Source organism: Vittaforma corneae, assembly GCF_000231115.1.
Source record: "Vittaforma corneae ATCC 50505 unplaced genomic scaffold supercont1.1, whole genome shotgun sequence".
Taxonomy (NCBI): Eukaryota; Fungi; Microsporidia; family Nosematidae; genus Vittaforma; species Vittaforma corneae.
The window spans coordinates 91,646-118,861 of record NW_006889834.1 but is presented as its reverse complement, the minus strand read 5'-3'; the positions used below and the strand labels follow the sequence as shown (position 1 = coordinate 118,861).

Below are 27,216 nucleotides of genomic sequence, written 5' to 3'. Positions count from 1 at the left end.
GACTAGGGTTTGTTTTGGGACCATCCGACACTTAAAGTACGCCCATCTTGTTCCACCATGAGTTATTTATTTCGCCTCTAGGCATGCACTTTGGTAGGTCTTTTAAATGAATTATGCTTTATAAGGCAATACTTTTTATTGTGCAAAATTACTAATCGAATCTATTTATTTCTAAGAGCTTTTATTAATGTCTTCAATGCGTTAAGATAAAGACAAACACAATACAAAAAGCCAAATTTAAAGTTTAAAATGGCAAAGACAAACAGATAGGCAGCCCTGGAGTCCTTTCCTAGTGCAAGAAGTCCTGATATTGGAAAGAAATAGTATGCTATTGAGCGTATTAGAAATACTGTTGGATCAAAACTTGGTGAAAAATCAAATAGTTCATAAATCAAATACCCAATCATAAAATTTTTCAGGGAGTCAAAGGTGATCATACAGTTGGCCAGGGGAATGTAATAGTAGATGCCATAATAATGTGAATGCATATTCAAATAATATCTTAAAAGATAGCAGAGATCTTGAATGGACTGCTCGCTGTTATCGATACACAAATCAATTCTGTTTTCAAAAAGCATGTCTTTAGGTCCAGAAAACAGGATGTCAGATATACTAAATTCCAAGCACGGTGTAAAAAATGTCTTGGCAAGGCTTATTAAATCAGAGTTGGGCTGAAAAGTCCTAAAAGGATGTAATTCAATTGTTTTACGTTTACTTTCCTTTAAGTAAATTTTAACAAAAAAAGATTCGTTGATATTTTCCCGCGAAAGCTGGATAGACTTTGATCTGACCATAATTTTCTTTATCTTCTCATTCAAGCGGTTTTCAAGGGCTCGGCTTCCTTCAAAGCAAATATAAATTGTTTGGTGGGGCGGCATTTCCTCATATTCTTTTGGGTGACTATAGAAACCATGGTCCCTGCTGAATTCAAGGTGATCAAAAAGAGACTCCTTCGAGTATAAATTGTATTTATCGGGCCTAAAGAGTAGAGATGCAGGTAAAAGCAGTAGTAGAGCAATCTTTGCTTTGCGTTTATTTTGCTGCAGTGTTTCCAAGGTCTTTTGAAGTGTTTTGAAAATCATAGCAAAGCAAGGGTAAGCCTAAAGCTATACTGTGAGTTATGTGCATAAATGTACACAATAGATGCATTAGCTGCATTTAGAAACCGCAGACAGACATTAAACACGTGTTTATTTAAAAGAACCGATGCATCTGATAGTGTGCATGGAAGAATACTGCTACTTGACAAGACACGCAATAAGACAGCTAAGTAATTTGCTAGTTTATATATTCTTTGTTGTTTTAAATTTTTGCGAAAAGTTTATCCTCTCCTCTTTAATGTTCGATAAAAAAATCTGGGATGCAATTGGGAACAAAAAGACATGCTCATTCAAGCTAGATACAAAGCTCGACACTCTTTGTAAGAACGAATACAATGTTACTGGAACATGCAATGAATTCAGTTGTCCCCTTGCAAATACCAAATACGCAACTGTCAGATCTATAGATGAAGAGCTGTTTCTTTTTGTGAAGGAGCCGGAAAGATGTAATACACCAAAGAGCATGTACGAGAAGATCAAGCTCAGCCACGATTACCAGACAGCATTGAAAGAGATTGAAGAGCATCTGGAGTTCTGGGATCCGGAGATCATTCATAAATGTAAGCAAAGGATGACAAAGCTGGTTGAATATCACGAAAGAATGCAGTATTTGCGAGAGAATGGACAAAAAGAATACATGGTTAGAAAAACAAAGATGAATAGAAGAGAAAAGATACGAGCGCTGAAAGCCTTGAATTCAATCAATTTCGAACAGGAAATTGGGGATGAAATCTTGATGAGATTAGAGGCCGGAATATACGGTGAAGAGAATAAAGAAAAATACGAAAGGGCAGTAGAAAAAGAAAAGAAGAGACGAAGAAAACGATATGTGGCTGACTTTGAAGAAAGCGCTGAAGTTTCAGACATCCCAAAGAAAAAAAAGCAGAAAAAAGAGAAAAAAGAAAAGGCGGTGCAATGGTAAATTGGTATGGCTTATTATATAGACATATATTTAACGGCTATTCTTGGCATTAAAAAGAAATTGCTGATTATGCTGCTTGAAATTTAATCATACTGGCTGTTCAACCAGAGACGGTGTTCTGCATTCGTATTGCAGAAAAATTCTTAGATGCAAAAACACATAGATATAGTGACATATTTAAAATGAATAGACTTTGTTAGATTGCTTGTAGTTGGACAGGTGCTGTCTTGTCTCGGGCCTTGTACAGAATGTTCTTGCCACAGTGGAAGCACCTTATTGAGTCTTTATGTCCAAGATTAGTTACTTGCTTGCATTCAATGCAAATGTACTCAGATGTTGACTTTGAGTCCATGGGCTGGAAAATAAAAATTTTTAAATCCACAAAAAGCATTCTAAAGATAAAAATGCTTGTTATTTATTAGATTTTAAAGGCTTGTATATTCCTGAAATTATTGCATGGTTCTTTTCATATGGCTCTAAGGTAACTTGCTCGATTGGTTTAAACTCGTTCTTTTTTAGCCAGTTAACTTCATCCGCAAACACCTTTTCAGCTGGGGCAGATGAATCAACACAGGATGCTTTGACACTGACAAGAATTCCACCGTCGTCCTTGAGGAAGTACTGTGCATTCTCCATGACTATTCTGGATTGGTCAGGTTGGGAAACATCACTGAATATTACATCCACCATCGGCACAAGCACTCTGTATTTATAGGGTGTCCTAGCATCAGCAATGATTGGAACAATATTATTTCTTTTCATTGACAAATTAACAAGATCCCTGCCAGATCTCTGTGAAAATTCAACAGCATATACAAGAGTATCGGGCCCAACTATCTCAGAAACATGGCTGAGTGTTGTTCCATTTGCTGCTCCAAGATAGAGTACCGCTGTTCCTGGTTTTATAAAGATATTGTCCAATCCACATGCTATTCCAGCAGCCAGCTTCGATCGATAACAGTTCCAAACTCTATATTCAATTCTTTTGTCAGGCAAAGACACACACACTCGCTTTTCGCCATAGACAGAAGATCCAGGCACCATATTCTTTGTAAGAAGCATGTCCTCTTTCCCCCTTCCTATAAATACACCGTCAAACTTTGGATGTGGCTCAATAATTACATTTTTGGAGGCATTTCCCAACGACGTCCCTTTTCTCTTGTTAATTTCTCTCTTCCTGGATTCGGCTTTGTTGCTGGTATATCTTTTTTCTGTGTTGCTTTTTTTTCTTTCAACTGCATTCTTCATTGTGGCCATTTTTGAAAGAATTTATGTAAAAGAATTTTAAAGTATCTAAGCAGGCAAAAATGGCACTATCTATGTTTATATTGCCAATATCTTGACTTTCTAAAACTGGTGGGATTATATCAAATATTGGAACAGAGAGTCAGCATTAGTTTACTACCAAAAGTGCTGTGCTGGAAGATAAGCTGTGGATGCTAAGTCAGTGAGGCTAAGGACGGACATTTAAAAGAAATGTACTATGGCATACTAAATTTCTTCTATAGCTTGTTCTAAACCATTCTTTTATTTGTTTTTCAAATACCTCCCCAATGAAGCGGTACACCATAACTCCTCAGAACCGCAAAAGCATCAAGCTCAACCCAACCACACTCAAACCTACGCAGTTTCCCAGAATGTCTCTTGCCACGGATGATGCTGTCCAGAAAGAACACAGAAATACGAGAGATAAGATCTACAAAGCAGCATGCATTGAAAATATTGTAAAGTTCCTTACAGAAAATGCATACGACAGTGCATTCAGCCATAAAATTTTAGGAAACCCATCAAACAAGGACTTTCAAAACATTTTTAAATTTATCTATTCGTTTATTGATTCTACGCCTTTTTTAAAGTTTGAGGATGATGTGCTTGGCATTTTGAAATTACTAAAGTATCCGTATTGCAACGAGATAACAAGAAGCCAGCTCACAGCAGTCACGCCACACACATGGCCCGTAGTTCTAAGTATGATGAGCTGGATGGTTGATCTTATTAGAAGATCAGACGAGATTGAAAATCAAACAGCAACTGTTGAGGACGAGTTCTACGAGTATGTTTGTGAAGGTTATATGAAATTTATGGAGGGTGAAGAGGACGAGAGTTTAGATCAACAGTTTATCGACAAGATTTCACTGATGCATTCCAAAGAGACATCTGAGATTGAAATTCAGAAAAACGAAGTTGAGCTGATGATGGGTGAGCTTGAAAACCTAAAGAGTAAGTTCGATGATCTTTCAAAACTAGAGACTAAAAAGAAGAAGATTAACGACGATCTTAATGCACTTATAATCAACGATAAGCAGCTGGAGGCAAAGAAAACAAAGTATATTTCGGCAATAGAAAAAATAGTAGAAGAAATAACAACAATTGAGAGCCAAATCGATGAACTAATCAAGGTTAAGAACGAGCTTGTTGTTCAAATTAATTCGCAAATTATCAACCCCAACGATATCAAAGAAATGAACATTGAAAAGGTGGAACTATTTAAAGAGCTTGAAAGATTAAAGCCTGAAAGAGAGAGCTTATCGAAAATCATTGAAGCTAGCCGAAAGCAGAGTTGCAGAAAAAACAGATGAGAACGAAAAGTTAATTGCGGAGATAAACAGTCTCAGAAAAGGATTTAATATTGATCGTGAAAGTTTCAATTATACGCAGATTTTAGATCTTGAAAACGAGCTAGCCTCGAAGAAGGAGAGCACAGTAAACTATGAATTAACACAGTCCTCACTTGATGATAGGCTAAAAGAGAAAGAAATGCAGTTCAAAGACCTTGAAGAGCAATACTCGCACATGAACACAAAGCTTCAAACTATAGGCTCAATATACTTGGAGAAGAAAGAGATCTCGGAAAGATCGCAGCAGAAAAACAGGAATGAAATTGACCGATTGGAAAATGAGCTTTTAAAGTTAAAGCTCGAAAGTGATAGCATTTACTTGAAAAGCGAAAAAGATTATTCCGAGGCTAAAATCAAATTTGACGTTTTAAACTCATTTATTTCAAAGGAAAGAGAAGAAATTGTAAGGATGGTATGGGATTTTTATAATAACGCCAATTCGCTGTTCAAATCAATAGATCTACTCGAGAAGGATCTTAGAAAATCTCATAGCAGCATTTCAAAATAACATCTAATAAATGCATTAATAGTGAAACAATAGCACTCTCGGCGATTTGCGTTTTTATTATGGCATATCGCTAGTGTTTAGCGGATATGATGCAAAGCTCAATCGGTAATGCCTATCACACATAAAATTCAAGATGCTATTTTTATTTTCAACTCACTTATTGCCTCAGATTTAAATGCGTTGTGGTGTTTTATGCTAATCAACAAAACCTTCAGAGTTGGCACAGTTGCCATACATAGACTAAGGAGGAGTTGGTGATGCTAGAGTTGGACGTCAGTACGGTCTTTCATAGTAATTAATATTTTTATACTATAGCGTTGATAAAAATAACTCCAAGCTTTTTGATGTGAAATACTGGCCCTGCTGTGTTATGTAGTCTATTATGCCACTCCATACAGAACTTTGCGAAAGACACTTTTTATTGCCCAGTAATATTAGGCATACTCTTGAACGTGTCATCGCGACATTAATCCTTCTAAAATCACATGTAAATCCAAGTCCGAATCGTCTAACAGTAGAGAGGATGACCACATCACATTCCTTGCCCTGAAATCCATCAATCGTGTTGATTTCAATGCCCATCTTCTCATAGTTCCGGTTTTTCATTAGCATGTTAGCCTGGCCCTTGTATGGTGTTAAAACAGCGATTTTCAACGTATTTCCATACCTTCTGAACAGCTCTTTAGAGATTCTATAACAAATGCTACATTCGACAGGATTATAATAGCTTTTGAAATCATCTATTTTTTCTTGCTTTACCAAAATATCAATAAAATTCAAAGGTCTGAAGCCATAGATGTCTCCATATCCGGATTTCCGCCTGAGCTGTGCAATATCTGCGAATGTTTCGATTCTATTATCATAAAAAAATAATGAAGAAAGCTTGCATATGTCAGGATGCATTCTGTACTGCACATCAAGCATTACCGGTTGATGATGTGAAAGCAGTCTTTCAAAGAGTGAAACTTGCAGTTGACTTTGATCCGAAATAACGGTAGGCGGAAGCTGGTTGGGATCTCCAATCATTATGACCTTGTTTGGATTGTATTTGAATGGAATAATAGTGCTAAGTTCAGTTGCCTGGCAGGCTTCATCAATGATAATTAAATCAAATTTGCTCAAACATATTGAATCTGAAACCGACGAACTTAATGTTGCACAAATAACAGATGCAGTAGAAACAAGACTGTGTCTGTGCCCGGATCTAGGCTGCGAAGCGCAACGGTTTACCAGGTACTCAAGAGTATACTTGTGCACATCTGGATTGGTGCTGGCACCAACACGCAGGAAAGATACGTGTGTAACTCCACCACGAAAATTTTTTATCCCGCTGGCAAGCCGAGTAACAACTACATCAATGGCTGTATTTGAAGGCGCGCAAATTAGAATCTTCAAGGATGAAATATGGTCGTTAATTTGATCAATATTCAAAACTGTGGATCTAGATAGGTTTGTCTGTGGAATCAGCAGGAATGTGGATATAATCGATATAATTGTTGTTGTTTTTCCAGTACCTGGCGGTCCCTGTATTAGGAAGAATTTTTCACGAGAAAAGAAACATTTGGATACAGCTTCGGCCTGTGATAAGTTCAGGCCATGAGCAGCCACAAGAAGATTCTGAAGAACAACTTGACTACCATTCTGTGTTAAACTCGAGCAATACTTTAAGTTTGACAGATTTTTGGCAAAGCCAAGTTTTTTATCGTCCCAAAAGATGGTGCTTTCCTGAAAATCTTTCATAAATGACGGTCTTAAAATGTATTTTAGAACGCCAGATTCCTTAACAACTCTCAAGGCAGTATATTCTCTAAGATTCGATGTAATGTTACCACAATATCTGTAATATAATGCACCACTGGTGTTGAATAATAGGCTACTAGGTTGATTGCCATTAGAGGATTGGTAGCTAGCTTTAGATATCGCTGTGGTTGTTGATACTTTGATTTCTACTATGCTAGTGTGGTGGGAACCATCAGAGCTATGACAAGCATTAATATCTGTTACAATTCCCACAAATGATCCATCTTTAGCTTCATCATCCAGTCTATACGAAAAGCTGAACTGTGTTTTATGTTGTGAAAAGTATAGCAAATCATAAACATCAAATTGAAAATTAACAGCCCGGATTCTCAAAACTCTATCAAAATCGTGAATTGCACATTCAAAATATTTTGAGTTCTCAAGCAAGGCGCTCTTAATGCTCGAAATGGTCTCATTGATTTGCAACGGATTGAAAACATCGAAATATTGCCGAAACGAGTCAAAACACGTTGGAATTTTGACAAAATCAACAGAAATTGGTGGCCTGAAAGGATTAAGAACATATTCAAAAAAGGCGTCTTGTGAATCAATATCAACAGGTTTCCGAGCTGTCTGTTGTGAGAAAAAAACTGTGTTAGATCTTTGCGCAATCTGAGAAACCATAGAAGATACCAACTTTTTATTGGTTTGAGTCTTTTCATCTGCTTGTGATAGTTGTTTGGGTCTTATATGGTCTATAGCTAATGTTTGTGCAGCAGGCTCTACTGTGATTATATTCCCAGCGTTAGATATATTACGCATGTTCTTATATCCATCCATGGACACTATTACCTCTTTATCAGCATTGTCCTGATTGATTTGTGCTGCATGTTTTTTAAGTTTGTCTTTTGGTTCTCTATTTACAGGCAGACTATTTCTTCTCTTAACTTCAACAAATATATTAGTCTCCACTCTAGTGCTGACTAATGGGTCCGAATCATTGAGCACAAATTCTTTAAATTGCTGGCTTTTACTGTGCGTGCTTGGTTTTATTATGATTTTTGGGTATCCTTTTTTTGCTCCTAACTTGTGCATCCCTGATATTAATATCATCTACCTCAATGCTGCTCTTTAACTCATCAAAACATGCTTTTGAGTCTGGCACTGTAGTCAGCAGCCTAGCATTGCCACTCGGGTTTCCAGAAAGACCCGCATGGATATGCATTATAGAATCTGGATCTCCTCTGCCAGTGTTATTAAGTTTCATTCTTTGTTTGAGTAAGCTTAGAAACTCTGAGCATGAAAACCTAGCAGATTCGGATAGAATATCAATATTAGGACTTTGGAAAGTTAAATTTTCAATGATATTATCAAGCATGGCTTGATTATTTCCAAACGTGTTTGTAAACTGAACTGCCGTTGAAAAATCAAATTTTAACCTTTTTGAAATCTCAATACCAATACTCTCAAAGGAATCAACAAACGGCTTGAACTCGTTGATCTCGCTAATGAATTCGGAGACAGCATTTGGATCAGCTAGCACAAGTTCTCGGATTTTTTTGTCCGTTAGTTGAAAAAGTAATAGGCCTTTTGGATGTGATAATGAAACTTTTGTTATTGGAATACTGAAAAGAAGATTCAGATATAGCAGCCAATACGCTCCATCCTTGAACTGAGCAAAATTGGCCAAGGCGAGCTTATTTATCAGCCCATTAGTTCTATATTCCGAGTTTTTGACAAGAAACATTACAATCTTATGAAACAGCAAATCGATATTTCTAGTGTCAAAGGCACATTTTGTTTGATACGATTTCAACATGTATTTCAGCACTCCATTAAGAATGGAATATGTAATGTCGATTTTTTCAATATGGCTAACTATAAAACTAAATGTTGTGAGATCAAAAGTTGAAGTTTTTTGAAAAATTTCACTAATATTAAAATTGAGATTTTCAAAGACAGAGTAATGCTTGATTAATAGATCTATGCGTTTGCTACCGAGTAAGTCTTCATAGACCATTCCCACTTCTGTCGGCTCAATGGTGTATTTTTCAATAAATTGGCCCAGACAATTCAATGCTTCAATTCTCAAGTCTGTAATGTCCTTGCTCATTTCTTTATCATTCTTATACGTTTCAAAAAGTATGCTTTTAATCTGGTCCCTATACGATGCTGGGACTTTGGAAAATAGTAGATTTAAAGCTTTGAAAAAACACACATCCTTTTTCAATCTACCATCCAGCAGGAACTTAATCTCTTTGCTTGTTAACTCAACACTTTCTAATTGTACTTTGCTCCAACTTTCATTGCTTCTTGTCTTATCTTTAATCAGAAAAACAATGCTCTTAAATCCAAAATATGCAGTCCGACAGCCCATGCAGGCTTTATATTCGTAAAATATATCTTCATCAGATAGTAATTCCCAATGATAAAGCTTTTCTGGACAGAAGTTGGTACAGACTCGTTTCTTTTCGAACCACCACTCAGGACTGCAGTTTAAATAAACCTCGAGGCATTTTTTGCAGCTCGAAACAGTTTTATCTACCAGCCGCACTGATTCTGAAGGATTCCTGTTGTATAATTGATAGATTTTTTTAATTCGATCTTTTGCCTTTTCTGGAAATTCACAGAAAAAATGGTTCATGGAGGGCCTACAATGGCTAGGCATTGAAGAAAGATACCTTTGGAATAGCAACCGAAACATAATCTGTTGTTACAGAATACCGCTTAAAGCCAGCGAATCCAGCCATAGAGTTAGTAGATCTATGCCATAATAGGAAAAGACAACATGTTTTAGTTCAAAGCCAACTCGGAGGTTTGTTAGGCATTGTGTGTTAAAGTATGCAGCCTGACGAAAATATCATAAAACCTATTCGGCAATTAGTGTGCATTTGGCTTTCTGTGCTGCAGCAGCTTAGGAATTAAATAAGTGGCCATCAAATGGCTTGTACATCATTGCATACAATGTGTATTTAATATTCTTCTCTTACATGATAAAATTTTCCATCCCACGAAATGAGCTCCAATTCACACACTCCTAGAAGAAGTCTGCCGAGATATCAAAGTGTCAGACAAGTGCCATCCAAAAAGCAGCCAAAGCAGTCAAAGCAGTCATTCACCCATCAAGACTTCATGGCATTCATTGAACCATTCTACGAACTTTTAAAAAAGAAAAATTTTGAGGAGTTTAAAAAGATGTCAGAAGTTAAAAATTTTGATTTTAAAAAAGAAATATACGCAAAATGGTCGGGATGTCTGAATGAAAAGCTTTTAAGCTCATATCAGTTTGATGATAACGTTGAAATTGAAGATGTCCAATTTGGCACATCATTAGAGCCCATAAAACCAATAGAGTCGCTTGAGTTCGTACCTCCATTTTATGAGAAAAACCGTATTCTTGAAAGCTATAGGACCTCGATGTTTAAGGACGCATTGAAAGAATACAAACGCCAAGTTGAGAGAAACAATAAACGCAGATCTATAATACTGAATGTTATCCCCAAACGTGCCAGATATTCAGCATATTTTTACGCATTTGATCTGATTAACAGCAAACTGGAAGAATTACAAAAAAGATTAAACGTGCTAAAGAAGAACATTAAGCCCAATGAGTTGGAGGCTGACATGATCAGAGAGTATCTTGATAGAATTTATGAATTTTTCAATGCTTTTGGATTTCCAGATCAGTTTGATAGCGACGAGATGAACTATCCGGACATAATTGACGACATGACTGATGAAGAAAAAGACACTGATCTACAGTATTTTAAATAGAGGGGTCAATCCACTAGACAGGCTTGAACTGTAAATATCACATAAATATCAAAAGGCACTTTGTGTTTGAAAGAATTGAAATGGCAGACGTAAGTATGCACTAAGCTGTATAATAAATAATTTCTAAATGCATTTTGGCTTTTTCTCTTATTTGATCTTGTCGGCCTTGTAATCAGCCCACATGGATAGATACCACAGAGAGCCAGACGAGCTTAATGAAAATGATACCATTCTTGAGAAATACTACACACACGGCAATAAAGAATTTGTAGAAACAAACAAAACATCAGAGATTAACTTTCTAAACTTTCTGGTAAAGGAAATTCCCTATGAGTACAAGCTTAAGAAACTAAGAACTAGGAAGAGCCCGCACGACCCAATAGGATCTGAAATAGACGATGGCCATCGCTTTAGAAACACTGTTTCGATAACAAAATCCGGAACATCAACCATCCAGTCCCTTTCTAGTTCCTCAAGACATATAGGGATTCGTGAATTTCTGAAAAAGAAACAGCTAGAAAATGAAATTAAAAATCAATATGAAAATGCATTTGGAAGCCTAAAACCGGCTGATGTTATGCCTATTGAGGTAATCGATTGGGAAGATGATGTATTTAACAAATCAGAAGAAACTTCAATCTCAACCAAGGAATATGTTAATGAATTGCTAGAAAGCGGATGGGAAAAGCACATAACTATCGATCCTAATGAGATGCCAGTGCAAAAGCCTTATCTCACCCTATATATTGATGATCCCAACCTCATTTTTGAGAAAATTGAAGAAAAGAAAGCAAAAATAAAAAAGAAGTCACATAAAATAGGATCGCTTGATAAGCCCCTTAAAAACAAGTATAATATCAGCAATGATAAATATTATGTTTCTGAATCAAAGAGCAAGGTATCCTTGGGTACATTTGGTGTTCAGCACTCACTGCCTGCGCTCAGATTAGATCCCAGATTCTATAAAACCAACCATACGAAAGAAGAATTGAGAAACTTTCACCGTCCCCCGATATGTATTAAGAGTGCGCTTTCCTTTAAGGGGCCATCATCATCCAAGTTTGCAGGCAATATTATTAAAAAGGCACACGAGCTATCTCTTTCAGATTCCACGCCATTCAAAATATTCGAATATTTCGAAGAGTTTCCATTTTTTGTCGTAAATCCAGGCATGGTTAGCTTAATGAGTACATACTACAGAAAGATGGACTCGATTGATGAGCCCACCATTGATGGATGCACTGTTCTTGAAGTAGAAGATGAGGCACCATTCTATGGGTTTGGGAATATTAAGCCAGGAACCTATGTGCCTACTCTTGCCAATAATCTTTTTATCGCACCCATTGCACCACACAAATCATCGGACTTTCTGTGCATTATTGACGATGATAGAATCGTTATGCGACCCATTGATAATATCTATCTGGTTGGCCAGGAATTTCCCAAAGAGGAAGTGTATGCGCCACACTCTCGAAGATTAAATCAATTCTGTAAGGATCGGCTGAAGGTTGCAGCATATCGTATATTTTCAAAAGGCAAAGATCTGCAAATGCAACAGCTGGATCTGATGTTTCCATACTTTTCAGAAGGTAGCAAGAGAAAATGGCTTAAAGAGTACAGCGACTGTGTAAAAAAGGGGAAGATAATCTATGGACTCTTAAAGACTCGTTTTCTATTATAGGAGAGGAAGACCTTAGAAAACTGGTTACACCCGAAAATATATGCCAGTATGAAAGCATGCTTTCTGCCGAAAGGCGGATGGATGATCTGGGATATAAATGTTTGGAAGAAGAGGAAGAGGAAGACTACGAAGCATACTCACCAAATTGGTATCTCTCCAGAAACTTTGTAAATGCGGCAGCAGGCAAGGGTCTACTTGAACTATCCGGTCCTGCAGATCCATCAGGCACGGGAGAAGCATTTAGCTTTAGAAAGATTAGGCTGAAGAAAGGTAATGAGTCGGAGAACCGCAAGATCATTGCTGAACATCAGGCAACATACAAAGAAAGAGCAGCATCTATCTGGAACAAGCATATTGAAATGCTAAGATCTTCGGAAATGGTAGAGTATACAGAAACATCAAAAAGACTTACTTTTGAGATTCCCAGTGAAACAACTGCCACTGAAACAGCGGCTTATCTTACAATTAAAAGAACGGTTGATGAAAATGGCACTCTTGTTGTAAAAACTGAAAAGATATATGATGGAAGGGTCATAAAGGCGTATTTAAAAGCAAGAAAAAGTATTAAAGTTGAAGACAAGAAGACCACTTTTACCTGTTCAAGTTGCGGACAGCCTGGCCATATGAAGACAAACAAGAGCTGTCCAAACTATGTTGGATCAATAAAAACGCCTAAAAGGAGGATTGAGGAGAAGAAAGCGTCTTTGGTATTTCAGGAAAAACTCGCAAAGCTTGTTTCTGTTTTTATGTCGATGCCATTTTCAAACGCCTTTCACCGGCCTGTTTCCCTGAAAAAGTTTCCAAACTACACAGCAGTTGTAAAAGCACCCATCGATCTTGGAACTATCAAAACTAAAGCAAGGAATGGAGTGTACTCGAAATACGAAGAGTTTCTTGGTGATCTAATATTGATGAAAGAGAACTGCAAGCTATATAATGGACCTACTCACTCATTGACGGAAATAGCTGATGATATTTGCAATCAAGCACAGGACTACTATCAGAACAACCTGTCTGAGATTAAAGAGCTTGAAGCACAGGTTCAAGAAGAGAAGTATGTCGTCTGATCAGCAGCGATGAATAAAAATTGATTATTGTTCTTTGAATACAGCTCTGCCGCGTTGCAAAGTAGCAGTCGATGCAGGCATTTTGTGCTGTTTATTTTACTTTAAATGCGGCTTGGCGCTTATATTATATAATATTTAGTTTAATTTTATCAAGATCTCTTTTTGTATATTTTCTTTCTAACTCACTTTTTTCCTCTGTGTTGAATTTTTTAACCCTAAATGAATGATAAAGGGTATGATGAAACTATCCCACTGGCTTATTTAAACAACGAAAATCCATATGCATACTGCACGGATTACCACAGGAACTCAATAAACATGCAAGAGAAGAAGGTAAGACTTACAGCTTTGCAAAGGATGCAGCCCACTAAAGTTAGCTTCAGAATGCCCTTGAAGCACGTAGAAAGAGAGAAAGAATACATCATAGACTACATGGTGAACATGGAGAAAAAAACACTTATTAAGAGAGGGATGGCCGTCCTTGGTGTTGAATATCACGATGCACCAGAGGTGCTCTTTGAGAAGAATCTGCAAAATGAAGAAATACTGGAAATAGCTTTAAAAATTAAAAAATTAAATTTGTATTATCAACAAAAAAGACTGAGATTTAAAGTGGCAGCAGCGATTTCAGGCAAAATATCAACTGGCATTGAATTTAATATCTCGCTTAGGGATGTTTTAGAACTTGATAATCTTAAAGATGCACTGGTGTACTGTAAACTAGAAGACTTATATAACGAAAGCTCTTAATAAATTTATAAAGCCAAGAATAACTCTACTTTAATATCAAGTATAAAATTTTTAAAAGACTTTTATCCTGGACACATATTTACTTATCATGCAGGCTGCCATATATTAGCAAAAGACACATAATAATGGTAGCTATGGATGAACAAGCGTTAATTGGTTGTGAGACACTTTTTAGTACAGGTATTCCGCTGACGAGCGGTATGGCAGCAAATATAAATGTTAATAGCAACCTGAATGGCTGTAGTTCAAATATAGGATCTTCATTCCACAGCTCACACAACAGAACCGTAAAAAGAATGCATGCCAGGTTGAATGAAAGATAGCTTGCTGAGTATGATCTATTGTCTTTTTGGAGTGCAGAGTCGTTTGCTTGTTCTGCTGCCATGTAGATCCTTACGCCTCCTTTTGTATGAATACATTTTATACGGCCAAATATACCAATCGAAGTCACATATCTTCCATCAATATTTGACCAATCAAAAAGCATCTTCAAAGTTGAAGTCAATGTGCTTCTGTAAAAATTTTAAAAGCCTGGTCCAATCGCACTGTTAGATCCAATAATGGGGGTGAATATAATTAACTGTGATGCAATCTGCAAGATATTGAGATTGATCTCATAAACCTGCTAACTAGCTCATTTAAAGCCTGTATTTAGAAAATACCGCATATTGATATATTTACCCTACATTAGATAATCGACCACAGCTAGCTTCAAGGTTTGTTTTATCTTCTATGCATTCCAATCAAACTCGACCCACTCAATACATCCAGAATAATATGGTGCCCAAATGAGCTTTGTGTCCGTGCAGCAAACGGCATAGCAAATAGCTTCTGTTTCTAGTGTCTCCAATACATTAAACTGTAAATCAAATATTTTAAGTCCTTGGTAAATACAAGACGAGATAATAAAGTTGCCTTTTTGTACTATTTTCCAAAGAGTGCCTATTTTATCATGTCTGCTGATGACTCTAAGGCTTTTGGAGTCATAAATTATTAAGCTTTCATCATACGACGACACAGCAACATGCTCCTCATATCTGAATATATCAATGATTCCTAATCGCTTTTCATCTATCATAACAACTGCTTTTTCCAGCAGGTCATACACAAAAACATGTCCTGCCTCATCACCTGCATACAAAGTGTTGTCGAGGACCTTAATGGTCCATATTGGACTGTTTGAAAGACGTATTTCTGACTTCTTCTTTAGCTTTTTGTCAAAAACGGCAATGCTGCCCCCAATATCACCAATATATACATTAGCACCAACAAAAATACATGTATTCATCACCGATGTATCATGCTTAGCTAGTACATCAAAGTCAATAAATGCAGAAACATCTGCTGCGTTCGCCGTGTAAAGTATTCCATCGTTGAAAAATGCCTGTAAAGTTCCCGATGTCTCTCTAGTTGAAAAGTACATCAAGTGTGTCTTTGTTAAGAAAGTATAATGCACCAAATCTAGAGTCTTCTCTAAACACGTACCCACACGCCACCAGATGCTTGTCTGTTTCAATGAGATAGTCTATGGGAATTCCAAGATCGGTCCTGCTTCGCTTCATCAAAAAATAGAGAAGGTGTGTTATAAAACTGCATGGATGAAGTTGTGAGATTTGTAATTTTCCGCAGCTCAATTCTAACCATCGCCATAAGGTGCTAAAAGCCCATGCCATGCTCACAGATGTCCACTTTCTAAATACAGCAGAAGTGTTAAAATGCAACGACCTTTTGCATGCCAACAAAATAAACTATTTTATAAAGGCCTAAAACTGCTATAATGCCGTATATTCTTTTATGGCAATTGAATTAAATACAACCTTACATTCCTTGATACACTGAGAAATATATTGTACTCCATCAAATGGCAGATCAGTATTATCAAGGGAAATATACTTCAAAGTATGTTTCTGGCTATTAATCAGTTCATAAAAGCTTATTCCTTCAAATATACACTTGCTAAAGTATATTGATGAAAGTCTTGGAAATTTTTTAACCATTGAAGTGCTTATTGTGCAATTTTCAAGCCATTGAAATTTGATTCTTGAGCCAATTTGCTGAATATTATCGAGCACTACACTGTTGTAATCTGTACTTAGGATCTCAACGGACAGCCAGGAAGGGTCAAAGACCCCAGATAAATCTATCTCTCTAACCATAAAATATGAAAACGATCGACCCAAAGCACAATATTTCACCATTGAATTAAGATTTTTATAATAAAACTTCTTCATACTCTTTTTGTGGACTATTTTAAAAAAGTAGTCTATTGGCATAAAGCTATTTTCAATGCCCAAACAACATATTTTTGACTTGAAAATCATGGAGTACAGTTCAATTTCATAGCGAGAGTGTTTTTTGTCTACTAACTGGACGTTTATTAAATCGAGAGACAGTGGTGAAAGAGTACAAATTAGCTTGTTAAGAATGCCAATATTTATGTTAGTATCCTTGAGAACTAAATGGGTGACATTGAAGTTCTCCAGTCTATCGACTTCAAATGCAGAGATTTTTTCAAATTTGAGTTTGTTAATTTTCAATCCTTCAAAGCATTTTAGCTTGACCAAACAAGAGCCCTTAACAGTAGCCGTTCTTATATTTTTATTTAAGCCAAAATCGTATGAAAACAAGTATGGTGTGGCTATTTGCAAATCCTGAGAATTACTTGATGTCTCATGATTTCTGCGCTTACTTGTAAATCCTTGTACTAACCTAGAAATAAGAAATAAAACATCCTGGTTGATTTCTAAACGAATATCTGGTGCTTTATTTGGCGTGGATCTTGTTGAGGTGTTTTCCTCGACGTTTGATGTGTTTTCCTTATTTCTCACTACCGAGCTCAGTCTCTGCATAAGGGCTGGGAATACCATATTTTAAACACAAAAGTCGATATGCTGATTGCCTGCCCCTGTGTACACTAACCGTTTCACAATTGAATCTTAAAATCTAAAGAGTATCGAAAACTGCGGAAGTTGTACTTGTATCAATGTTTTTTATTTGCTCGACGATCCCGGTCTTCTAATTAGAAATGAATAGAAAACGTTACTAAAACTGGGCAAGGAGCTTTTAAAGATCATAAAGAGGCCAACCGCTTCTAATAGCACGCCAAATAGTGTATATTTTAGAACTAGCAGTGCAACTCCTAAAACAAAGAATGCAGTTCCTTGTAGTTTTTCAAACTTTAGTAGAGAAAATGTGCTTGATCTAAGAATCTGTGCAAATCCCGCAATCACTAGAAGGTTTCCAGCAATAACAAGGGCTTTGTCAAATAACAAAAATGTTCCAAGAAGGAGAACGCCGATTCCTGTGCATATTGTGATCGTCCCTGTTTCGTTTAAGGACATGCTGACAGGGGCTCGGATAGGTATATTTCCGAATAAAGAAAGCTGCAAAAATCAGTTTATTTATGGTCTTGAAATTAACATTTGCCTTGATTTGTATAATCCCAACTACTAATTTTAATCTGCATCTTTGAATTTTGATATTAGTTCATATCCAAGAGACACTAGTGCAGCTTTGGTATAGTTCTGATCAGGCTCGTACTTGGTGTCTTTCTTGCTAAAATATCCAATTAATAGCGTGTCCACCTTCTGAACCATTTGGTAGGCCTCTTCAACATCATAGTATCCAACTCCAAATCTATTGTTGACAATGTCAGACGAATTTACTGCCATTTCACTTTCTAAACAGTAAATAGCCTCACCTTCGGTAAATAGATACTTACTACTAAGCCTTGCTGGATATTTTTTGATATACCTTTTCAATTTAAATACTTGGTCGCCATACATATTTAATAGGTGCTTTGAATATTCAATATCCACTTCTAAAACCCTAGAAATCTCGTAAAACAGATCCCTCGAATATTTCCTACTTCCAAGCACTTGTATTTGAGATGTTAGGCAACCATTCAAGGCTTCTAAATGGTAGTTTTTGATGGCAAGATCAATAGTTTTCTCCGCCATTGATCTGAATGTTGTCCATTTCCCCCCTGCTACAATTATCAATCCGTTTCTATCATCAAATATCTTAAATTTTCTCACGATACACTCTGTACTTCCCTTAAAGTTGTTTTTAATCAGTGGACGTACTCCTGACCAGGCAGAGGTTATGCTTTTCTTTGTTATTTTTTTATCTGTGTACTTATTTATTTCATTTAAAAGGAAGTTTACCTCATCTTCAGTTGGCTTTATCTGTGAGCTTGCCAGCCCTTCACTTTCAGTTGAGCCAACTATTGTATGATTGTTCCATGGCAAAATGAAGACAACCCTGTTATCAGATGTTGTTGTATCGAGAATACCCATGTCTTCAGTGCCAAATCCAGGCTTGATAACTATATGAGTGCCAATACTTGGAATCATCAGGTTTTCGGCATGGTTGTTTTTTCTGCAGATGCTATCAGTAAATGGGCCTGCTGATGATATAATAACCTTAGCATTCACACAAAACACCTCTCCACTGATTTCATCTGATACTTTTATGCCAGCAATTTGGCCAGTCTCACTTTTAATAAAATCTATAAATTTGGTGTGATTAGCAACAGTTGCGCCATAGAATGCTGCAGTCGTGGCAAGCATTACATTAATTCTAGAGTCAAACATCATTCCATCATAATAAATCATTGCACTCTTTAAATCTTGTCTTTTGAGATTATTAAAGTAGAGCGATGCGTTTTTTTCAGGCAGCAGATAGCTTCTTCCTAATGCACTACCCCAGCTTAGCCAGTCATAAAACTTTAATAGCATAAAGTAAAAGGGTATCTTCACAATGTTGTAAATAGGCACCATTATCCTGACTGTTCTTGTCAAATAAGGTGCCATTCCCATAACCGTCTTTCGTTCATGCAATGCATTCAAAACCAGTAGTAGCTGTGATATATTAAAACAGCTAAATACCTTTTGTAGATATCTAATCCACCATGTAACAGCTTTGTACTTTTGGAACTTGTTTCTGATCCAAAGTCCAGCGCCTCAATCAATCCAACCTTTAGTCCTCTTGTTGCTGCATCAAGTGCACATCCTGTTCCAACACACCCACCACCAATTATCAGTACATCGAAGGTCTTCTTCTTTAGCGAATCTATGATTTCATTTCTCTTTATGATAGACCTTTTTAGCTTTTGCCTTTTGTAGAGCTCTCTCAGTTTGCATTTGATTCGGCTGGCAGAATATGCCCTGAAGAACCTTGCAAGGCAAATAATAATTATAAGTACTGAAAATATCTCCTTTATCATTATTTGTTTAGCAGTCTGGTTGTTTATATGATGCTGAAACAACTGTGAGATGATAACAAGTAAATTGATTTGAAACAGGCAAGTTACGCTCGTTGGAGTACAGTTTATTTCACTGGATGTTATGCTAGCTTTGTCACTATCCATGGCTTGAAATGGTCAGAGTAATTCATTATTATCAAGAATAGCTGCCAAATTCTGAATTTTCTGCAGCTAATGTACAATACTGTAAACAAAAATCAAGATATAACGACGTGTCACTGCTTTCAATACTTGTACACAATAAAGGAGACAGCAATTGTTTTGAGTCTAAATAAAACATGCCCTGCATGTCAAGAGAAACTCTCCTGACAACACTGAAGAAGTTCGAAGAAGAGCCAAAGATTGAGATCGAGAAAATTAAAAAAGAAGAGATCTACACAATAATGAATGATTTGAATAGGTCGGATTTTAAGTTTTCTAAACTTCACAAAAGCTTTCTAGCAACTAAGCTTTATCTTTTCCTTTTACAAAAGACCTTTGACAACTTTCCAATCTCATATTTCCAAGGAATGATGGAAATAGCTGCAGTTTTGGTCGATGCATATTTTCAGGATAAGGCAGCATCTTTTAGATTAAAACACAAGGATTCTGACGAGCATGCACCTCCAGCCTTGAAAATTGGTGAGATTTCAGATAAGGAAAAGAGCATGTTTGAGGAATTTCTAGCAAGCAATTTGGACTTATACAACAAATTCAGGAATGGCTTGATTAATATTTTGATTGAAAAATTTATTTTTTTTACTAAAGATGAGTTCAGAAATTACAATGAAAACAATAAAATATTCATAAAACTAATGAAGGATAAGTTTAAAAGAGTCATCGAGCCTACAGCTTCAATCAAGTACATGAACCACACCCTGACCTTCTTCAAGCGAATAGCAGGGAATAGTGATGTCGCATTCAAATTTTTCAATTTAGTTTTGAATTCAGATCCATCTATCGTTTTTAGCATCTTGGCAGTGTATATCGACAAAGTTGACCATTTTAATAGTGCCAGAGTAACTATAACAGACGAGAACAGAAACCAGTACATGGTGACATCATTGGAAGAGAATGATATTAGGAATATCATTGGTGCACAGGAGATGTTTCTTAAGTGCAAGAGTGGAATGGAAACAGACAGACAATCAAAAAGCACATACATTTTTCTAGGCGCAGCTGTAGGATGTGCAGTATTGGCACTGCTAATTTCCAGATGGAACGACAGAGACAATAAATGACACTTCGTTTAACGACATTCAATTATAATTATTAGCTTAGCTTGCAATTAGCTAATCAACAGTTTAATATCTTAAAGACATCATCAAAGGCGTATTTGGCATCGTCGTTTGGCACCTCGGATCCATTAATTTTGTAGATTTTACCACCAAATGTCTCTTCTAGTTCCTCTCCTATCATATTAAATATTTCACATTCAATATTCTTTTGAATTTTATATTCGGAATATCCGCGCAATTCTAATCTTTTCCCAATTTCACCGATGTCACAGACAACGTGAAAAATATAATCAAATGCAATATCTTCGACAACCACAGGAGAATGTGTATCGACAATGAAGCAATTCTGTAGCTTGAGGTGGTTATTTAGATGCTCTGCAACTGTGTCTTCATCAAACACAAGAGTGTCTAATTTTTCATCAAAGCTTTCATACAACTTATTATCTTTGACAAATCGAGTAACATCAACGTGTGCTATATTTACTCTCTGTGCAATCTGCTTGGATAGGGTTGTTTTTCCGACTCCTGGAGTGCCAGCGACAAGTATTTTCATAGTCAGCTTCAGAAAGGCCGAGTTGGGTGTAGATTTGATTTAAAAAGTAAAATTTTGATGTCCAAAGTCTAAAACCAATAGAAATTTTGAATTCAAAAATAAAAATATTAAAAATTAGGATCCACACAATTTAACAGCTATCACGAGCGAGTTATCATAGATGCCATTAATTTCAATTAACATGAAGACCAAATTCAGATAAAAGGGGCTCCTAACTACTCCAGCAGGTAATAGTTGTTGGGGAGGCAACGGCTAAATAACCTTTACTAGCTTTTTTGTCAATAGGTGTGCAATATCAGACTTTTTCAAAAAGTATATTCGATCCTTCTTAAGCTCAACGAACTCGTCGCCGCACAGGACAACCCCACAGTCTTCTAAGGCTAGAATTTGAACAAAAAAGTCCAGAGGCGGATGTCTGTCTGTTAAAGCAAGATGCTTAAAATCAGCTAAGTATTCTCCAACTGCGTCTGAAAAATTTTTATAAAACTCTAATTCATGGGGAGCTAGGAATTCGACAACGTTTTCTTTGGAAAAATAGCTGTCTTGAATTCTCTTGAGTCTAAAAAGCTTGTATGTTTTGTGTATTCTTTCTAGTCTATCTTTATATGCTTTCAATAGTGCGAAGTTTATCGACAGACTTTCTGTAATTTCATTTACCTCAGCCCGAAGCTTAATATCATCTATTTTTGATTGAACAATTGCCATTTCACGTTCTAAAGAAGCTACTTCAGCTGTATTAAATTTTTTGAATTGATTATGTTTTATTTCATCCAAAAGATCTTTACAAGTTCCTTCGGACAACATCAGGGCACTTTAAAGTAGATTGTAAATCAGCATTACTAACAAAGTATAGCACTAAATGTACAGACGTCCTTTTTGGTAAATTTTCTGAACCACTTGGAACCAAGATGCCAGCGGATACTACATACTCGGTTTATCTTAACTGCATTGTTGAACTACTTGAAAGTCTTTGTAATATGTGAACAAGTAACATCAATCTTGCACAAGATACTCACTACAAACTCTCCTATTTCGAACAAGCGAAATTCAATGGCTTGGTTATAATAGCTATTAATAAACTGTCTTTTAAAATTACCATTGCTCATCATACCGCTTTATTTCGGATGTATGTTTCAGGAGCTATGCAGATATCTTAATTTTATACTTTTTGTAACTATAAATACTTTCACCCCTACATTGTTGGAGTAGAGGTGACTCATTCCGATTCTTCTGACCGAGATTTTGGGGTTGTACGAGTGACTTTCCTAAGGGAAGGAAAGTCGTGCTGTAAAGCGCTGGGAACCGCACGAGGACGGAAACGTAGCAGTGAACACCGGCTTCCTTAGAAGTCGAGGTTTTTTGTTTCACTTTGTTTATTTTCTTAAATTTTGGGACCCCTCTAGATGAGTACAGCTTTTACTCAGGGTACCGTAAAGAGAATCATGAAAGAGCTTCAAACAATGCAGAAGGAACCGCCGCCGAATACCAGTGCTGCACCAATCGATGAAAACGACCTCTATAGATGGCAGGCAATTATTCTTGGTCCACCTGATTCTCCATATGCTGGTGGAGTATTCAAGCTATCTATCGTTTTTCCAGCTGACTATCCATTTAAGGCACCCCGTATTGAGTTTTTGACCAAGATTTACCACTGCAACATCATGAATAAAACACTTTGCATCGATATTTTAAAGTCACAATGGAGCCCAGCTTTGACTATAGACAAAGTTCTCATCTCAATTGTATCGTTACTTGTAGATCCCAATCCAAAGGACCCACTAAATCGAGAGGCTGCAGAGAAATATTTGAACGATAGGAAAGAATACGAAAGAATAGCATCAGAATGGACAAGAAAGTATGCAATGGAAAACTCAAAGGGCGAATATGGATCTGAGTTGTGATAATCTAATAAATTCTTTCTTTGAGCCCTTAAAAATCTATTTTATGCGATATACTGCAAACTTCTTACTTAGCATACCTTTCATGGTTTGATAATGGCAAGGCTTCTGCATCACATATATCATGCATATCAAATGGTTTGGTTCTCGCATTAATCAACTGTTGATGTGTGCAACAAGTATTAAATAGAAAACAATCTATCACTACTAGAATACCAGCTTGCCATCTATGCATAGTTGTATACAAGGTTCCATATTCTCTTGTTAGTGCCGCTGCCCTTTTATTTATTTTCCATGCTGTTATTGCCCATGAGGGAAAGTTCACAAAGACCATTAGATGACGTAGAAAAAGGAGAAAGATTAAAGTGCATATTTGAGGTACTAAACAAGGACAAGAAGAGATATGAGAGGATAAAAAATACAAGAACTCTTTCAGAAGCAGAACAAAAAGAGTACGATGACGTATGCACACGGCTCAACTCATTTTACGAAAAATGCCAAGCATTTATCAAGCCACGAAAAAACGGGCCAGGTAGATTTATGGTACAGGCATATGTGAATTGGTGTGCAAGCCAAAACATTATTGCCAAGCAAGGTAAATCACATCATGATCCGCCAATTGAGACAATTGATAATTCGGCTCATTCAGCAGAGGTATATGAAAGGACAGTTTCTTCAGAACAAGCTATATTCAGAAGCCAGTCTTTTGCTCAAAACATTCCACATGCTCAGCGAAGTGTCGAATATGAAGCTTCCAAAATTCAGCAAGATGTAGAATACGAACCAAATGTATATAAAAACATGGGCTTTGCACAAGTGGCCCCACAGGAATACGATCCTAACAACGATATGACAAAAACAGGAAAGAGTGTATACAAAGTTGATAAACCCTCAGCCAACAAGCACTTATCGTCCTATCCAGATGCTAGAGATAGAGAAGGAGTAGACTATAGATTAGCTCAAACGATGAGGAACTCGTTGTCTCAAGGACCCATCCCAGAGTTTGATCCTAAAAAGTCGAGTTTGTATAATATTTCCGCTGATGAATTGTCTGGAAGGGCAGTGATAAATAATCAACCAAATAGTGTAAACAATGTCCAGCCCCATTATTCTGGCAATGTCAGGCAAGTATACTCAAGTGCCAACCAGCCTGGACATCAAAATTTTGTTCAACTTGGAACTTTTGTAGACTATAATACATCACGAAGTTTTCAAAATAAATTTCAGCCATTAACGTTTCCAGCTGACCATGTTGTAAAAAACCCAATCTATCAAAATGATAATCCTCAAGGATTATATGGCCTGGAAGAGGATGCTAGCTATAACGGGGCAATGCGATGTAAAAAAGAACGATTCTCCCAGAAAAGCGGTCATCCGCAAATGTCAAATGCATACCTTTCCGAAAAATTTTACGTTAGAGCACAAATGAAAACGAGTCAAAGACAGCCTGACGATCTAAATACCAGTCATAGAAATTTTCAAGAGTCACATGGCCAGAACTTAGGCAGTAATCAAGGGTTTCAGACTATGGGCATTCCTCAAAGAAGTACAGTAATTGCTAGTCAGGGGAAAACGTATCAAGGCAATAGTGCCTTCGTAAATTCTGCTTCTCAACATATGAAACATTCTCAGCCGGGTAAGGTTTATGATGCTGTACACCAAAAAACATCCCCCAGGATGGTTGGTAGTTTGCTTAATGTGAATGGTTCTATTAACAGGCATGTCGTGGATATGCCTAATAATATTGGTATGGCTGGTTCTAGCATGGATCATTTTGATTGTAGCACTGGATTTGCATACAAAACTAGACCAGATAGATCATTGCTGGATGTGGATCAAGCAAAAGAGCTTGAAAGTATACTTTCAGATAGATCAGTGAACTATATCCATTCAAGGTCTGAGCCAACTCTACCTGCTAATTCCGGACCTATTCAAAATAGAAACATAGGATCATCGCTATACTTTACTGCCCAGAAAGCATCTAATAAAGCAACAAAGCAAGACTCAAGAGGTGATATAGTATCAGAACCATTGCTTGTAAAAACTGGTTGTTTGGATGAAAGATTATGGCCCACAGACTGTATTCGTAAAGTAAAACCAACAGTAGCTATTCCTGCAAGGAGGAAGCAAACTGTCAATATGCCTATTCCGTTGAGCCCTAAAACAGATAATACTTTCTCATTTGAGTTTGTGTGTGATGTTCGACAACAGCCACCTGTAGCAGAATATAGAGATATTCCAGTAAAGTACAGCCCAAGAAAATATACTAAGCAATCTCACATCCGGCCAGAATGTGTTTTTTCAGGTATAGAGTACGACCGAATTGCATTTCCAGTTAATAAAAGTATTGAACACAATGTAAAAAATGTTTTAGTTGGCGGTTTAATGGATTCAAAGTCAAAGAGTGAGAAGGAAAAGGTTTGTGAAACTATATCAAGCACATACAGAATGGTTAAGAATTTTAGAACATCAATACTCATAAATCCAAAGCTGGCTAATATTTGTAGAAAAAGCTTTGTGAAATTTTGTGAAGAGTTGAGCATTTCAGACGAGATTTCAAAAGAAGTCGCCATTCCAATCCTGATTCATCTTGATTGCATACTACACAAAACACTTTTCATTTCGGGAATGATTGCACAGTCAAGGCCCAATCAAAAAATGCGAATAAAAGACGTGGAGTTGGCATTTGAAAGAGCAACAATTCCAAAGCTTGTCAATACAAATAATGATGGGGAATTGTTTAAATGGGCGCTTGATGAGGTTAGGAAATATAAGACTAATTAAATAGAACAGCAGATTATCAGCAAAAGCGTCTTTTAAATATTTTGCACATGGTTTTATATGCATAAAAGCTACAATCTAAAATAGATCGCACGCTTTCAATCGGTCCAACATAGAACATATTTGTCAGTCAACATTTATTTCATATACAACAGCTGGAATTCAAAACATGCTTATTTAATCGAACTTGATCTCACCTGAAAATACACACGGAATGTCATATACTACAGCACCTTCTCTGACATTGCATATTCCATAGTATGGAACTGATTTCTGGTCAGTTCCAAATATCATTTCAAACATAAAAAAGTCAATTCTGTCCAAGAATCGGAATAACTTTGAGTTACTCTCCATAATCCTTGAGACGATATCTTTGTGCTTGTTTCTCAGATGATTTGTAACAAACTCTACAGATAAAAACGTCTTTTCACATTGATTACACATGTAATTCTTTTCCTGGGTCTTTGAATAGTACCTTTCAAAGCTCTCGGTAGACTGCTTAATCAGATATATATTTTTAGGATGGCCGAGAATATCAAATTTTCTTGAACAAAAGTCATTTTGGGAATGCTTTGAACAACTCAACACCATGTCAACCCAATTATCAAATTTTTTACAGCAATCTATGCAAAAATAAAAATCCTCTCTCAAAACTTTAGCATATGTGTCAATGTCCTTTTTGGATCTGACCTCGTTGGCTAAATTCTCAGTGATGCAGTCTTTATTTTCGTATTTTAATAATTCCTCAAATATCCTCTGTGCTTGATCCAGATTTGCCATGCTAAAATTTGTAACTTCCTTGCCAGATATGTCAGCAATGTCTACATCAAAAAGCGCCCGTAAATTGTCAATTGCTAATTCCTGGCCGAAACCATTTCCAACCACAAACATATTCCTTGTGAAGTTATTTTCCGATCCGTTTTGCGAAACAAGAATCTCGGAGGTAGGAATAATTGACTTAACTTTGGCCACTACCTCAGAAAGTGGTACATGCCCTGAAATGTTTTTAATTTGAATGAACTTGCTGGCCTGCTTTTGAGTAAAATTTTGAATATCTTTGGGAGAAGAATATTCTACGCTATCATTTAAATACCTATCCTTGAACCACTGGGCATTTGAGTACTTTAAAAATATATCTAATGTTTTTCGTTTTAGAAAGTAGTCAAAATATTGAGAATAAGATGCATCTGGTAATTTTCTTTTAAACTCGTTCTCAGTTAGTATCCTTGGCGCATTGAGAAGGAACGGCAAGTCCACAATTTCGTTTTCATAGTACCTCCTCTTGCCAGGCTTGTGGCTGTAGAACATTCAAGGGATAACAAGCAAATTTCAAAACATCCA

At 36.6% G+C, this 27,216-nt stretch overlaps 24 protein-coding genes across 24 annotated transcripts; 10 read left to right on the top strand and 14 right to left on the bottom strand.

Annotated features, from left to right (window-relative positions):
- Positions 1-161: 161 nt before the first annotated feature.
- On the bottom strand, positions 162-1,082 carry VICG_00082 (uncharacterized protein; the record flags this gene model as incomplete). Its single annotated transcript, XM_007603473.1, has 1 exon — positions 162-1,082. One exon carries the CDS (start codon positions 1,080-1,082, stop codon positions 162-164), a length of 921 nt encoding a protein of 306 aa, XP_007603535.1.
- Positions 1,083-1,206: 124 nt separating this feature from the next.
- Positions 1,207-2,022, top strand: VICG_00081 (uncharacterized protein; the record flags this gene model as incomplete). Its single annotated transcript, XM_007603472.1, has 1 exon — positions 1,207-2,022. One exon carries the CDS (start codon positions 1,207-1,209, stop codon positions 2,020-2,022), a length of 816 nt encoding a protein of 271 aa, XP_007603534.1.
- A 196-nt stretch (positions 2,023-2,218) lies between these two features.
- VICG_00080 (uncharacterized protein) lies at positions 2,219-2,413 on the bottom strand (the record flags this gene model as incomplete). Its single annotated transcript, XM_007603471.1, has 1 exon — positions 2,219-2,413. The coding sequence occupies one exon, from the start codon at positions 2,411-2,413 to the stop codon at positions 2,219-2,221; it is 195 nt and encodes a 64-aa protein (XP_007603533.1).
- Positions 2,414-2,433: 20 nt separating this feature from the next.
- VICG_00079 (uncharacterized protein) lies at positions 2,434-3,270 on the bottom strand (the record flags this gene model as incomplete). Its single annotated transcript, XM_007603470.1, has 1 exon — positions 2,434-3,270. One exon carries the CDS (start codon positions 3,268-3,270, stop codon positions 2,434-2,436), a length of 837 nt encoding a protein of 278 aa, XP_007603532.1.
- Positions 3,271-3,575: 305 nt separating this feature from the next.
- Positions 3,576-4,601, top strand: VICG_00078 (uncharacterized protein; the record flags this gene model as incomplete). Its single annotated transcript, XM_007603469.1, has 1 exon — positions 3,576-4,601. The coding sequence occupies one exon, from the start codon at positions 3,576-3,578 to the stop codon at positions 4,599-4,601; it is 1,026 nt and encodes a 341-aa protein (XP_007603531.1).
- On the top strand, positions 4,561-5,148 carry VICG_00077 (uncharacterized protein; the record flags this gene model as incomplete). Its single annotated transcript, XM_007603468.1, has 1 exon — positions 4,561-5,148. One exon carries the CDS (start codon positions 4,561-4,563, stop codon positions 5,146-5,148), a length of 588 nt encoding a protein of 195 aa, XP_007603530.1.
- Positions 5,149-5,457: 309 nt separating this feature from the next.
- VICG_00076 (uncharacterized protein) lies at positions 5,458-7,896 on the bottom strand (the record flags this gene model as incomplete). Its single annotated transcript, XM_007603467.1, has 1 exon — positions 5,458-7,896. A coding segment is annotated over one exon (2,439 nt), but the record flags the coding sequence as incomplete, so codon positions are not given.
- A 22-nt stretch (positions 7,897-7,918) lies between these two features.
- Positions 7,919-9,532, bottom strand: VICG_00075 (uncharacterized protein; the record flags this gene model as incomplete). Its single annotated transcript, XM_007603466.1, has 1 exon — positions 7,919-9,532. One exon carries the CDS (start codon positions 9,530-9,532, stop codon positions 7,919-7,921), a length of 1,614 nt encoding a protein of 537 aa, XP_007603528.1.
- A 371-nt stretch (positions 9,533-9,903) lies between these two features.
- VICG_00074 (uncharacterized protein) lies at positions 9,904-10,662 on the top strand (the record flags this gene model as incomplete). The annotated part of the gene is made up of 1 exon (XM_007603465.1): positions 9,904-10,662. One exon carries the CDS (start codon positions 9,904-9,906, stop codon positions 10,660-10,662), a length of 759 nt encoding a protein of 252 aa, XP_007603527.1.
- Positions 10,663-10,843: 181 nt separating this feature from the next.
- VICG_00073 (uncharacterized protein) lies at positions 10,844-12,343 on the top strand (the record flags this gene model as incomplete). The annotated part of the gene is made up of 1 exon (XM_007603464.1): positions 10,844-12,343. One exon carries the CDS (start codon positions 10,844-10,846, stop codon positions 12,341-12,343), a length of 1,500 nt encoding a protein of 499 aa, XP_007603526.1.
- A 56-nt stretch (positions 12,344-12,399) lies between these two features.
- On the top strand, positions 12,400-13,410 carry VICG_00072 (uncharacterized protein; the record flags this gene model as incomplete). The annotated part of the gene is made up of 1 exon (XM_007603463.1): positions 12,400-13,410. The coding sequence occupies one exon, from the start codon at positions 12,400-12,402 to the stop codon at positions 13,408-13,410; it is 1,011 nt and encodes a 336-aa protein (XP_007603525.1).
- A 219-nt stretch (positions 13,411-13,629) lies between these two features.
- On the top strand, positions 13,630-14,160 carry VICG_00071 (uncharacterized protein; the record flags this gene model as incomplete). Its single annotated transcript, XM_007603462.1, has 1 exon — positions 13,630-14,160. The coding sequence occupies one exon, from the start codon at positions 13,630-13,632 to the stop codon at positions 14,158-14,160; it is 531 nt and encodes a 176-aa protein (XP_007603524.1).
- A 79-nt stretch (positions 14,161-14,239) lies between these two features.
- On the bottom strand, positions 14,240-14,647 carry VICG_00070 (uncharacterized protein; the record flags this gene model as incomplete). Its single annotated transcript, XM_007603461.1, has 1 exon — positions 14,240-14,647. The coding sequence occupies one exon, from the start codon at positions 14,645-14,647 to the stop codon at positions 14,240-14,242; it is 408 nt and encodes a 135-aa protein (XP_007603523.1).
- Positions 14,648-14,890: 243 nt separating this feature from the next.
- Positions 14,891-15,583, bottom strand: VICG_00069 (uncharacterized protein; the record flags this gene model as incomplete). Its single annotated transcript, XM_007603460.1, has 1 exon — positions 14,891-15,583. The coding sequence occupies one exon, from the start codon at positions 15,581-15,583 to the stop codon at positions 14,891-14,893; it is 693 nt and encodes a 230-aa protein (XP_007603522.1).
- Positions 15,584-15,932: 349 nt separating this feature from the next.
- On the bottom strand, positions 15,933-17,009 carry VICG_00068 (uncharacterized protein; the record flags this gene model as incomplete). The annotated part of the gene is made up of 1 exon (XM_007603459.1): positions 15,933-17,009. The coding sequence occupies one exon, from the start codon at positions 17,007-17,009 to the stop codon at positions 15,933-15,935; it is 1,077 nt and encodes a 358-aa protein (XP_007603521.1).
- Positions 17,010-17,150: 141 nt separating this feature from the next.
- Positions 17,151-17,501, bottom strand: VICG_00067 (uncharacterized protein; the record flags this gene model as incomplete). Its single annotated transcript, XM_007603458.1, has 1 exon — positions 17,151-17,501. One exon carries the CDS (start codon positions 17,499-17,501, stop codon positions 17,151-17,153), a length of 351 nt encoding a protein of 116 aa, XP_007603520.1.
- A 114-nt stretch (positions 17,502-17,615) lies between these two features.
- VICG_00066 (uncharacterized protein) lies at positions 17,616-19,001 on the bottom strand (the record flags this gene model as incomplete). Its single annotated transcript, XM_007603457.1, has 1 exon — positions 17,616-19,001. One exon carries the CDS (start codon positions 18,999-19,001, stop codon positions 17,616-17,618), a length of 1,386 nt encoding a protein of 461 aa, XP_007603519.1.
- Positions 19,002-19,006: 5 nt separating this feature from the next.
- On the bottom strand, positions 19,007-19,531 carry VICG_00065 (uncharacterized protein; the record flags this gene model as incomplete). Its single annotated transcript, XM_007603456.1, has 1 exon — positions 19,007-19,531. One exon carries the CDS (start codon positions 19,529-19,531, stop codon positions 19,007-19,009), a length of 525 nt encoding a protein of 174 aa, XP_007603518.1.
- A 182-nt stretch (positions 19,532-19,713) lies between these two features.
- VICG_00064 (uncharacterized protein) lies at positions 19,714-20,646 on the top strand (the record flags this gene model as incomplete). Its single annotated transcript, XM_007603455.1, has 1 exon — positions 19,714-20,646. The coding sequence occupies one exon, from the start codon at positions 19,714-19,716 to the stop codon at positions 20,644-20,646; it is 933 nt and encodes a 310-aa protein (XP_007603517.1).
- Positions 20,647-20,701: 55 nt separating this feature from the next.
- Positions 20,702-21,196, bottom strand: VICG_00063 (uncharacterized protein; the record flags this gene model as incomplete). The annotated part of the gene is made up of 1 exon (XM_007603454.1): positions 20,702-21,196. One exon carries the CDS (start codon positions 21,194-21,196, stop codon positions 20,702-20,704), a length of 495 nt encoding a protein of 164 aa, XP_007603516.1.
- A 252-nt stretch (positions 21,197-21,448) lies between these two features.
- Positions 21,449-22,000, bottom strand: VICG_00062 (uncharacterized protein; the record flags this gene model as incomplete). The annotated part of the gene is made up of 1 exon (XM_007603453.1): positions 21,449-22,000. One exon carries the CDS (start codon positions 21,998-22,000, stop codon positions 21,449-21,451), a length of 552 nt encoding a protein of 183 aa, XP_007603515.1.
- A 599-nt stretch (positions 22,001-22,599) lies between these two features.
- Positions 22,600-23,097, top strand: VICG_00061 (uncharacterized protein; the record flags this gene model as incomplete). Its single annotated transcript, XM_007603452.1, has 1 exon — positions 22,600-23,097. One exon carries the CDS (start codon positions 22,600-22,602, stop codon positions 23,095-23,097), a length of 498 nt encoding a protein of 165 aa, XP_007603514.1.
- A 291-nt stretch (positions 23,098-23,388) lies between these two features.
- Positions 23,389-25,878, top strand: VICG_00060 (uncharacterized protein; the record flags this gene model as incomplete). The annotated part of the gene is made up of 1 exon (XM_007603451.1): positions 23,389-25,878. One exon carries the CDS (start codon positions 23,389-23,391, stop codon positions 25,876-25,878), a length of 2,490 nt encoding a protein of 829 aa, XP_007603513.1.
- A 174-nt stretch (positions 25,879-26,052) lies between these two features.
- On the bottom strand, positions 26,053-27,183 carry VICG_00059 (uncharacterized protein; the record flags this gene model as incomplete). Its single annotated transcript, XM_007603450.1, has 1 exon — positions 26,053-27,183. The coding sequence occupies one exon, from the start codon at positions 27,181-27,183 to the stop codon at positions 26,053-26,055; it is 1,131 nt and encodes a 376-aa protein (XP_007603512.1).
- Positions 27,184-27,216: the final 33 nt, after the last annotated feature.